Source organism: Amblyomma maculatum, chromosome 1, assembly GCF_055883805.1.
Source record: "Amblyomma maculatum isolate TAMU_Amacu chromosome 1, ASM5588380v1, whole genome shotgun sequence".
NCBI classification, from domain to species: Eukaryota; Metazoa; Arthropoda; class Arachnida; order Ixodida; family Ixodidae; genus Amblyomma; species Amblyomma maculatum.
The window spans coordinates 214,807,173-214,819,685 of NC_139344.1; the positions used below are offsets into that span (position 1 = coordinate 214,807,173).

The 12,513-nt window shown below is 44.8% G+C and overlaps 1 protein-coding gene across 2 annotated transcripts in view; it reads left to right on the forward strand.

Moving 5' to 3' along the window:
- NK7.1 (homeobox protein NK7.1) overlaps nt 1–12,023 on the forward strand; it is a 235,193-nt gene extending 223,170 nt beyond the window's left edge. For both annotated transcript variants that reach the window (XM_084590268.1, XM_084590269.1), the window contains one exon: nt 3,567–12,023. In XM_084590268.1, coding sequence (XP_084446394.1) covers nt 3,567–4,169 — 603 coding nt within the window. In that variant the 3' untranslated portion in view covers nt 4,170–12,023. The remainder of the gene's footprint in view (nt 1–3,566) is intronic.
- Nucleotides 12,024–12,513: the final 490 nt, after the last annotated feature.

A 12,513-nucleotide genomic window follows, 5' to 3' on the forward strand; every position in this document is an offset into this window, starting at 1 on the left:
CACACACACACACACACACACACACACACACACACACACACACACACACACACACACACACACACACACACACACACACACACACACACACACACACACACACACACACACACACACACACACACACACACACACACACACACACACACACACACACACACACACACACACACACACACACACACACACACACACACACACACACACACACACACACACACACACACACACACACACACACACACACATATATATATATTATATGTAATAATAAACGGCAAAGGGGACTCGCTGTCTGGAAGGGGCATTAGAGGGGGTTATAAATATGCAAGGATGTTTACTTCTGTGACTAAGTATAAGGGGTTTTGTTGTCGATCTTGAGGTAGATCCAGCCTTGGTAATGTGCCTGCATGGTTTTGCGTGCAACTGTGTTTCGTCTCCCCGATGGCCGGACATATACCGTATGAGGTGTCCGGGAAAGCAAGTGCTGCAGCAGCACTTGAAACTATAGGCTCGAGATGGCGTCACCAATTTACGCTGACTCCTTACCTCACGGTTCTGTGCTGTGTGCACTCACAGAGACTGGTTTTACACGATTTACAAAGGCAGCCTATAAAATCACATTTCACTCTGATTTTCTTTGATGGCGTATTTATCTCTTGGAACTGACCTTCGTCCGATATTCGTCCAACACTGATGAAAGCATGTTTTTCGCCCACGCAAAGCCCGCGTAACAAATAAATCCATACGCAAAAACTTCCGACAAGTGATATTTCAAGAGAAAGTGGTTTGTGAACGCAATTTTCTCCCATGCCGTAAAAATTCTACAGTCACATTGAATATGTCCAAAAATCGCCCCTCTGGAAGTTCGCAAGTTTATGCCATTAATATTCCTGCTATCGTCAGAAACGCTCTGCATTTTTTTTTTATGGCGTATTTGCTCAATGTGCCCGAATAAAAAAAAAAAGAACAAATCTCGCTGCGCAAAAATAATTCCATAACAGCCTGTCTTGCATATCTCTATAGAGTTGCCTCGCAATTAAAAGCGGTGTCCAAGAATGTTGGACTTGCTTCATCATCAAAACTGCTGATGACAAACACAACCGTTAATGTCTACCAAAAAATTAGGGGACACTCAAGCTTCGCCGTTAAGGGTATAGAAGCGGCAGCGATTCACACACTCGGATGATTTTTTTATTTAACTTCTTAATTTTTTAAAACCTTTATACGCCGATACGTAGCATCAACAAACATTGACTTTGCATTCTGGGTGGTTTGACATCTTTAACGAATTTTTCATTTTTCTCTAATTATTTAAATTAACTAATTGATCAATTACACACTCTAAATTTTATTAATTGGCGTCATCAAGGATTGAATCTTCATTCTGAACGTTTTGAAACCTTTGAACCTCTTTTCCCAATTGTTTGCATTTTTTAAAATTCATCAATCAATTATTTACAATGATTTCATTAAACTTGTCATCGCTCATCACATATAAATCAATCATCAATCACTAGAACCGCAAATTACCGTTATATGATTTTTTTTTTTTTTACGCAGCCCCTGATTACTTCCGACACGCAGTGCGGAATCCGCCGACGACTTTTCGACCGTAAGCGCTGTATAAGCTATCGCTTAATAGTTATGTTAGTGTCAGGGCCACGCTGCAAAACATTTCGAGCCCAGCTGGCTTGGCGCAGACGCATGTTTTTTTTTTTCTTTTTTTTTTTTTTCTGATTGAGAATGTCGAGATATAAAAAGATGTTCAGTGCGACCTCTACGCTCTGCAAAATCTCACAGAGACAGGTGTTATCGTCCCTCCGTATGAGCGAGAGAGAACAGTGCGGGAAAGTGGACCCATGCCTCATTCACTCTATTTGCCTTGTCTCATTAGATGGTCGCCAGATAAACACGGGTAACGTTGTCAACGTCTTTCGCGCTGACGTCAACGCTTATGTGTTTCAACATGTCATTCTCCGTCACAAGCTCTGCTTGCACATAATTCAACGTTCTGAAGCAATCCCTCGCTGATTATGAACCACTTAATTGGTACGTGTTTTCTTCTGGGTGCGACGCAGGCTGCTATTTCTCGGAAAACCGGACGAGTGAATTTGGGCCAGCCTCACTTTAAAAGTACACTGGGGACAAACACAGATCGACCTGTTTCAATGGAGTACCGCGTCCTAATCGCAAACCGACCACTCTCGCTGAAGACGGTGATTTTATAGGCCATAAAAGTTTTATCGAAAAGAAAGGAAATACACGCATCGCCAATAGCGACCGATTTCGCAATCGGAATGCGTGCGCCGACATTATTTTTTTTTCGCAGGTCCGAGAGAATGTACTGTGCCGCCATTCGCTTCCAAACGGTGACAAATCCTCCTTTTAGGTGATGACGTCACGCGTCTGATTAAGTGCCTGTGAGGAAATATTTTTAGATCCAACTTTCCCGTCAATAAACGAGTCTTTTGCCGTTGGAAAAAGTCTCAGCTTAGCCACAAAAAGCCAGTCAATCAGTGTCGTAGCCGTACTTTTGTCTTTTTTTCTGAACACAAAGCTAATGTCAGTTCAAGTACCTCGGGGACAGTGTTATGTGAAGAGGGAAGTGCGTTCCTACGAAAGTGTTTTGCAACTGGAAACTGCAGTGCAGAGGCGCGTTCTAGAAATATGAACATACTTGCGCTACAGGGACGCGATTTCTCCGGCATACAACTATAAGTCATGTTCAAATCAAATCAAAAGGAGGAATATTTTTTTTAACCAAGTAAAATTAGTGCACAATATTTAGACGTATAAGGCCGGTATCTGGTTTAATGCAAAACAAGGCATCTGGACAACCAACATTTAAAATGGGTCTTGTCGGCTGTACAATAAGGGCACAGCTTGTAAAGCTGCGTTAATCTCCGTACGTTCCATCGACATGGAAAAGCACCGACCCATGGAGGGGCAGTGGTCCGTACAGAGCTGGCCGCGCGTCCGAAAGAACGCAACTGTTCTACTTTCCTGCTTCCATCTCGTGGATTACATTAATACAATATATTGTGTGGTAGTGGTACGTCTCTCTCTCTCTCTCTCTCTCTCACACACACACACACACACACACACACACACACACACACACACACACACACACACACACACACACACACACACACACACACACACACACACACACACACACACACACACACACACACACACACACACACACACACACACACACACACACACACACACACACACACACACACACACACACACACACACACACACACACACACACACACACACACAAACACTCTCTCTCGACGTTTCTCTGGAAATCAATATATTTCTTATTGTATGCTGAAGCCGCGTAACTAACTATATTTGAACTTGGACGCATTATTGCATTGATTACGTTTGTTGACTTGAGCGAGCTTCCGCGCTTCGTTTATTTATTTAATTTCTGGGCAGAACTCCATCAGGCTAGTGAGCAATATGCATCCTGTTGCTCGCTGCCAAGTGCGCCATGTTCAGATCTGTTAACAGCCCTTCCATTCTGTCCCCTCTCACTGGCGCAGGTGAAGATCTGGTTCCAGAACCGGCGCACTAAGTGGAAGAAGCAGGACGGCATCTCCAACGCCGAGGCGGCCGAGCTGAAGATCGGCGAGAAGGCGGCTAAGGCCAAGGGCACCGCCACGGTCAAGGCCGCCAGCGAGCAGCCGCTGGGCCTGACCAAGACCGCAGGGGCCAGCAGCCCGCTGCTGCCGACGGCCGGTAGTAACAGCTCGTCCGCTCTCAGCGTGAACCACCACACATTCTCGGGAACCAGCTCCGCCAAGCCGTCTCCGTGCGGCGTCAGTGATCTCAGCAACCTTTCTTCTTCGGGCGACAGAACTGACGACAGCTCGCAGCACTTCCCGCCCTCGTCTGACCTGGACAAGATGGAGAACGGCACGGCGGCTCTCAGCTCGGACGGCGCCGACACGGCGTGCAGGGACTCTCCCGGCGCCGACCAGCGGCCGTTCCGGGAGGCCGCCGAGCTCACGGCGCGGACCGGTGGCGCGGCGGCACCCAAACAGCACGCCGATGGCTTCGGGCTCGCCCCCAGCCCCAGCAGGTCGTCAGTGTTGGTTTGTGACGAGACGGACAAGTTCCAGGACAGCGGCCAGGTGGAACAGTGACCCACGAGTCGAGACTAGCCTGGCTCGCGCGCGCGGAGTGCTGTCAGCAGCAGCAGCTACACGATTGCCTTCTCCGCCCGTCTCCAAACTGCGGGGCGCTGCTGGCCTACGTCTTCCCCGCAGGCGAGAGCCCCGCGTCGTGTATCTTGGCCGGGACCGGCCTTTGCGGGCGCCCACCGAATGCCCGGGAGTTGCGAGATACACCGCCCATCTCGCGCCGGAGTGTGGGAAAGTCACAGTGATTGCGGCCAGGTCTTGGCGCCATTCTTTGTTCTTTCTTGAAGGCTGTAAAAGGACCATGTGCAAGAGTGTGCCATCAAACATCATTTTTCACCAGCTCAGCTATTTATTTTTCGACAGGTCAGAGCGGAAGGAACTTCAGATGTACTCCTGTAGAAAGCACTGCTCCGGAAGAATCGTGCGAAGTAACGATACGCATTCTTCTGACTGCAGTGTATGTCACAATTGTTGGATTTACATTGGTAGTCTAGGAGAGGTCCTGTGCGTCATGCTAAACAGCGAATATGCATTTTCTTTTATAATCTTCTCGCTTATTTTTGATTAACAGTTTGCTGCTCTATTTAACTAGAGTGCAAAAGCCATAGTGATTTTTTTTTTTTTTAAGGCGTATTTCTTGCAGAGACGAAGCTAGTATTGCCAGAAATGATAAGGCCACACTCCGCGATCAAGTCACTTTTAATTTTACAAGAAAGGATTGCTTTTAATTTTCGATCTTTGCGAAACTCTTTCGATCGCTGGTGCTCGCAATTGCGCTGGATAGCCAATAAATATCCTTGGCTAATATTTGTTGCATTTAAAGTTGGAAATGGAGATAAGAACAGGCGTGCTGACGATGACATAATATTCGTAATTATTGTTACTCCCTGTTATTTTTTGAAACGCCTGCTGTTATTTTCTAATCCTGTTTTCGTAACATCTTTCATTTCCACACTTATGTGAACGATGTCTGTGCACACCTCCTTGCATCAAGTGGGCCGCCGACGTTTTTTGGTGGTTTTATTTTCATTTCGTGTTCCATTACTTCCACTGACAGATTGTAAGCGGTCTTGCTAAGTAATGAGGGTGAACATAATTCTGCCGGTTCTTCATCATGACATGAAACAGGTTCATAGTCTATGTGTTTATTATCATTTACGTGTATGTAAACAATGCATACAAAAACGGTTTTGATAGCTTTGACATTTCAACCAGCAGCTACTAGCCCTTTGAATCTAACTTTTTTGCCTTCGTTGATGTTGTCACGTGGAGCTTTGCAATACTTGTTTGTTAATGGTCGAAACCACCTGGACGTTGCAACATCAACAAACAAACATCGCAAAGCTTCGCTTCGCTGTGAATGCATTTGAAGGTTCATATTAACCACTGTGCGTAAAAAAAGAAAAAAAAATGAACGGAAATGGCGCGCGATGATACATTTTCATTAGATATGTGCTACAGCACAGAAATAAGTAAAATGTCTCAGGCGTGCGGCCACGCATTTGGTGTACTGTAAAACTGTAAGACGGTACGTAATTTGGCCCCGACCAGCGCTGTTTCGTGCCCACTGTTAAATACCTGTCCAAAAGTGACGTCACTGTGTCCTTCCACACTGCTGTTTATTTTTGTTTTTAACACTGTTGCCATGCTTAGAAGCAAGTTTGAATCTCTGCAAGTGCAGTGACTGATTCACTTGAAGCAGAAAAGAAACGATTAAGCAGATGCCACGGCTGAGGATTTAAGCTTCTCACTGGGAACAGCCGAACAATATTTGACGCTATTTTTAGTCGCTCCTAGATGAGATCCAGAAACGCGCAGGCACTGTATGGTTCCTTTGGTGGCAGAGTCACTCACTGCAGCGACTGCCAGAGAAGGTGGATCATAGCGGTCTCGTGTGGATGTTTCAGCCTGACACACCCCGAATGTAGGGTCTTTCAGTTGCATGTTACTCTCTCTCCGACGCGGTCTGACAAAGGACACTGGAAAGGGACTGTATACGATGACAGAATGTTTTATAGCAACCTAGTCGTCCATGTCGCCAGCAAGTTTCAAGCCTCCCAGTCCCCGGCGGCCATACACATCGCTTTGGACGATTGCTTGTGCAGTTCGTTCGCTTTTAATTCACCTGCGGCATCTTCGTGCTCTGGTGATTTGGGCTTATGTGAGCGGCATAAAATTAAGCGCACAAGTAATACAGGCGTAGCTTCCGTAAGTACGTATAGAACGCGTATTAGACTGAGTACAGCTGGTTTAACGTATTTTTCATACACAAGGAGAACGTTTGTGGGAGTCTACGGCTAATTTACTTATTTTTCAACGTCAAGCGTCCGGGAAATAAGAAGCTCATAATTTTTTTTGTGTGTACGTACGTTTTCAGATCAGGAACTTGTATGCTTACAATTCAGATGTGAGCGAAAGAGCACTGCTCTTCCTGCCTTCCCGTCCTCTAATTCTGTAGATGTATGCATCACCAGTAAAATTTCTGCGTCCTCTCGCTAGCATTAGAAGCATTACAAAATAACACCCTAAATCGGAGTGGCAAGCCAAACTGAGGATTGAAAGCAGGTGCTATCCTGATGAATGTAAAGCTCAAGAGGCGATGACAAGCATACTTTGCATACTTTGCAGGGAGAAAAAGATACTTACGTTAGTCAAGGCTGCAACGTTCTTAGCGGCTCGACTTCCTAGGTGATCAAAATTGTTAGTAGCCGACAGCCTGAGTTACTTATAGCAGCAACGCTTATTATTAGTGATATTCGTGCTGAGAAGCTTTACAGGCACCCTACAGGGGTTTCTTATGTGATGTTAGGAAGATAGTGAGAGACCGGAAAGCGTGGCGTGACATGGTCAATAGGGTCACGAAGAGTCGGACACGACTGAACGACTGAACTGAGTAACTGACAGGGGTTTCACCGGAATTGTACGCAAAGTTGCAACTTTCTCTGTTCCACCTTTTCCCCCCTATCTTTCCGCGCTTGTGTCATCGTTCATTTCATAAGACTCTAAAGTCGTTCGAGGTATTTAAGGGCAGGAGTCGAGTGTGCTGGAAACAGCATATATTCGCTGTTTTCTTGTTTTGTGTGGGAGGACACATCAACTGTTTCGCTACGTAATGAGTAGGTTTTTTTTTTTTTTAATTAAGTAAAAGGAAAATAAAATGAGAAAATAGATGGCGCTGTGTTTACACTATCGCGGTTTCTTCCGGCTGGTAAGAAAATTCGTTTACGGCTCAGTCCCATTTTCCGCTGCTGGACGCTTAACGCTGATAAAGAGTGGAAACTCGATGGATGCACAGTGAAATAGCCCGCTTGCGAGACGACCCCCTCCCATCGAGCGGCACCAAAGTGTCGTGTTGAAGGTGTGTGTGTGTGTGTTTTTTTATTCCTTTCTCTCCCACCCATCCATTGAAAAGTATGGAAATTGACATCAAAATTATCCATGAGATAACAGGGCCAGAAAAAGAAAAGGAACGCGCCAGAACGGTTCCTTAGCTTTAAGAACAGTCTGTTGGAGCTGAGCATTCTGTAAGCAAAGAAGGCACTCTTGTGACCTGCGCGGCAGTTTCTTCCTCAAGTCACCTTGCTTTTGTCTTGAAAGCAAGGCGCCTAGAGAACCACAGGGTATTTACACGCGACTCATGCTAGGCGCATTGCAGGCGCTTACGACGAGCAGAGATCCATGTGCAAGAAAATAACAATACACGACAAGCTACGAGGCAAAATAGGCTTGTTGTGTGTTGTGCATGACGGAAGCCCGAGAGGGCCTCTACCCACAATGACGAGATCCTGATTTTCACTGTTAAAAAAATGCTTGCTTCCGCTGAAAGCCAGCTTTTTATTTTATTTTGTCATGACTTGTTCAATCGTGCTGTATCAAAGAACGTATGCTTGTTTGCCTCTTTTTATGCACAACGAAGCATTGCCGCCAGCAGAGCGCGTTGTTTTATGTCGTATTCGACATTTATTTTGTGGCATTTTGTAGCATTTTGTAGCTTTCAACTACTGCACGGTAGAACATGTACTAAGTTAAATTCAGGGCATTGGCAAATCAAGAGAGCCTTGCACGATTAGTAGTGAAGGAAAAAAAGCTATCTAGTAATTACATGTCCTGGCGCCTCCTGAAGCGGCTTCGTCGTCAGCGAGCCTCTTCGCACTCACTCTGTGCTTCTTGTGTCTTTGTCCGAGAGCCAGCTCTCCTGTATCGTACTCTTTACTGGCTCCCAATGTGTTGTGAGGACAGTGTTTACAAACGGGTAACGAGTGTTAGCCGTGCTGCATTTTGCACTACCTTCAGGCTGCATCCTGATGCAGTGTACTAAACTCTGCAGATAATAACAGAGAAGTTACGAAGTCATTAATTGAGCATAATTTGCCAGGCCAGTATCGTAACATTTATTCGCGTTAAGTTTGGCCTTGTTTTGAAAAGGGCGTCCTTGCCAAGCATGCACGTTCTCGAATATGTGTTCGGGAATGTCCGCGGCTTATTTATTTCCAGATGTGAGAGATATATAAATATGTAAATAAGTAATATACGAAGTGTACAATGCGCGCCGGAAGAAGCATCGAGATGAGTGTTGTTAGTCGAGCTTATTTTTTTACTACTACTGCTGCGTAGCGAATGAGGAATTATACGGTCCACTGCTTGTTCGCTCGTGTACGTACGTCCCGCATGCGGTGCATTCGGCTCGCGGACACAGTTCGAAAAAAATGAAAAAAAAAAAATTAGGGAGGTGGAAGGGGATACGCAGGGGCCGAACGCTTATTCGCCTGGCGGTCAATACGTGTGTATTCCCGTAAAGGGGGGAATAAATAAATGAAAAGAATTACACATTCCCGACGAGGGGTAGGCAGGGACGAGTTGCGCGCGATGAGCGTGGTTACGTCATTATAACTCGTGCGACTGCAATAACTCGATCCTTTACTTCTGTGTAGGTTAAAATGCCGCTGAGATATTCGAAGAATTTCTTTTTTTTTTTTTTTTTTTTTTTTGTCACCATTGAGCCGGAACTAAGAGTTAGGATTCAGTTATAAAATGAGCTAAGCATTCGTTTCATTTTTAAATTTATTTTTTGAACAGTGATTGCCTAGTTAGGTGTAACGTTTGCCTGTAGATTGTAAAAGCGCCAGTGTCAAGCGCTCAGGCTACCCTGTGGCCGCCTTTAAGATAATTTCAAATTCAGATGTTTTTTAGGGACGCAAGGTAGAGACATTTTAAACTGAGGGCTTAATTACTCTTTGACGTTAACCTGAGTGAACCTATACAGTTACGAAGTAAGCGTGCAGTGTTCTCAGAAACTCGGCGGTTGAAGAAAAACTCGTCCTAGTCCGGGGCTCGGTCGAGCTCGAGCCCATCGTCTGTCAGGCGTCGGCGGCTTACCAGCTCTGCTAAGCAGGAATGCTGCATAGCATTCGTTTGTAGCCGTATGTCTGCACTCGGGGGGAGGTTTATGAGTAGTTGCATCTTAAATTATGGTATTTAAATGTATACGCACCCTCCGCCCTGCTCCTGTCAAGTCACCCACGTACAGGAGCACTCTCGGACCGCATTGATACAATAAACCCGGTGAGATAGAAAGATCAGTTTTAGCATGTCCCGTTGCCAACTTCTTCCGCTGCTCAGCTGCGCGTCCGACATTAACCGGCTTTTTCCCTTGGGCTTGGGCGCTGGCGTGTGCATTAAAGGTAACTATCTGCTCTTATTTATTGAGTTATTAAATATAGGTTTTCGCAATAATTAAGCCAACAGGATAAGATAACAGAAGGGGAAATGCGCACATGAGAATTAACGTTATTTATTTTGAGATCACATACAAGTGTAACAGAAAATTTGTTTTTTTTTTCTTTTTTTTTTTGCATTTGACGTAAAACGTATTGTGGTGAATACAGCGCGTGCTGGTGAAATGAAGGTCCGCTGTCATTAGTGCTTCGTCGCCAGATCTGTATGCATAGGACGCATATACTCAAGACCATTTCTTTTTCTAGAGCTTGGGGATAATCTAGGGGATTTCGTTTAGCCAAATTTGAGTGTTACCGCTGTGAATTGTGCAATATTTTATTACAGTGCTTTCGCTTTTCTAACAGCTGCTTATGTACCTTTGTCTTGCCCTTTGATTTGTTTGATTTTTTTTTTGTCCTATCTTATTCTCTAGAAAGAAAAGAAGCGCGGGTAATTTTGCGTGCCATAATTATCATATTTTAGTAAACGAGAGGGAGCGGTACTGCTTACGACTATCTTTGCTTCGTTTAGTTCGCACCAAACCACGATGCTAACCATGAAGTGGAGATTATTACACATCAACACTTGTATGAAGTAGCGATCAGTAACTGAGGGCCGTGACCGTTTTGCCGTATTTATGTCGAGAAACCTGCACCGGGCAGAATATCAGTGCCGAAGGACAAAAATCTACCCGACTTCATTTGTCGAAGCTTTAAGCTTGCTCAGCGCTCACGACTATTGTGTTTAAATCTACTGGCTTGCTTAATTTATGCGGGAGGTAGGGTCGATCGATCGACTCCTGCCATGGCGGGCGTCACGTTAAACTGTCACGCTAATCACGTCACGTTAATCTAAAACATTTACTTACAATTTTATTAATTGTACTCTTAGTTTAAGAGGGATTCGTAACAGACTGGCATTTAAAGAACAATACCACCGTGGTGGTAAACATAACTTGTAGTTTTCGCAACTTAATGGTCCAGTTCCGAACAAAAGTGGTTGTTTCGCTTCTGAATTGTTCTGATACACGAAAGAAATAGCGTTTTGGTGCTCTTTACTTGATTAGTGTAGTGCCAATGCCGAAACGTTGCACACGTACTGTGTGAGAGTGAGAATCCTTGTGGAGTTCATTGTTAAGCTTATCGGCGCAAAAACTTGATGAAGTGGACTTTGTCTCAGGTTGCGGAGAAAAAAATAGTGCAGGATTGTTTAACTTGAAATTAAACCTGAAAAATGAGAGGGGGCGGTTACTGGAAGGAACCGCTGTGCTTAATAAAAGCGGTCTCTAAATTGAAGAAACTTGAGTATAGATTGTTATATATATATATATATATATATATATATATATATTTAGCTTTGCATTATGATACATATGTTTCATTTTGTACCAAGACGCGTTTTTGAATTGTCCTATGAAAAAGTCTGTACTTTTGTATTTTTTATTATCTAAGAGAAGCTACAGGAGTAGCATATATGTTCGAAGTTGCAAATGGAAAGAGTTGCCTGACTTTGGTCTACTGAGTGCTCCGAACTTGGTTCCTTTGTGCTCGTTTGCTTGATGGTGCGGTCCGTCGCGATTGGTGCTAAGCTGATTGCGCGCAACTTGGCGCAGTTCTATCCTCTCCACGGGAATGGAGGATATCGTTGTGGACTTAAAAAAAAAGAAAAAAAAAAGAGATTCACAGCCAAACTACTACGGAGTTCTAGTCATTGTAAGGGACGCCCTTGGCGTTCATAAGCGCCAAAGAAGCCAGCGTGTCCGGAGCACTACCTCGGCTTAACGGAACAACACCCGAGTTCGACGAGTTGAGCAAAGCATTCGCTGTAGTGTTCTACCTGTGCAATGATCCTGTGTCTTTGCATGCAGTCCATACTTCATAGTCTTACGTCCTGCAGATTGCTACTCTGGAGTAGTATTGGCTACGATGGAAGTCCTTTTAGACGTGTGAACACCGCGTCCACGTTGTTCCGTGCAGCACTTTAGTGTTGTTTTCTTTTTCTTGTACAATGTGCCATTTTCATGGTGAGAACGTGGAAGCTGAGCGAAGCGAGTGGCTTGTGCTGTCTCCGTGCGCGAAAAGCGCGGAGGATGTAAGTAGAGTGTGAATGCGTAGATATAAAACTGCTGTTGAAATGAAGAAATCAGTGCTCGGCTCATTTTCTTTGCCTTTGAAACTGCTCACAGACACCGGTGATGCCTTGGAGTGCGGAAGGTCCCTCTAAGCGCCGTAAGACGCAAGGAAATAAAAATATTAGTCTGCTACCCGCATCGGTAACTTAGTGACCATGCCGTTCGGTTGCTGAGACGAAGGATAAAAAATTCGAATTCCAGTCGTGGCGCCCGCATTTCTATGGAATTAAAAAAAAAAAAAAGAAAGCAAGCCCTTGGACTGTGCGATGCTCATTGTAGAGCCCCGGCAATCATATTACGGAGCACACCTGGTTTGTTACACGTAACCTGGCGAATGTTAGGAAGTACCTTATGCATACGTGTACACATGCCGCTGGTGCGCTCGTGTATGTACCAAATCAACCACTATATCTTCCTCACGGAAGGGGTGAAGGTGATACAAACATCACAAGCGTGTTTCATAATCTTTTGGCAGCACCAGTGTGTTAAAGTGCCCCGGGG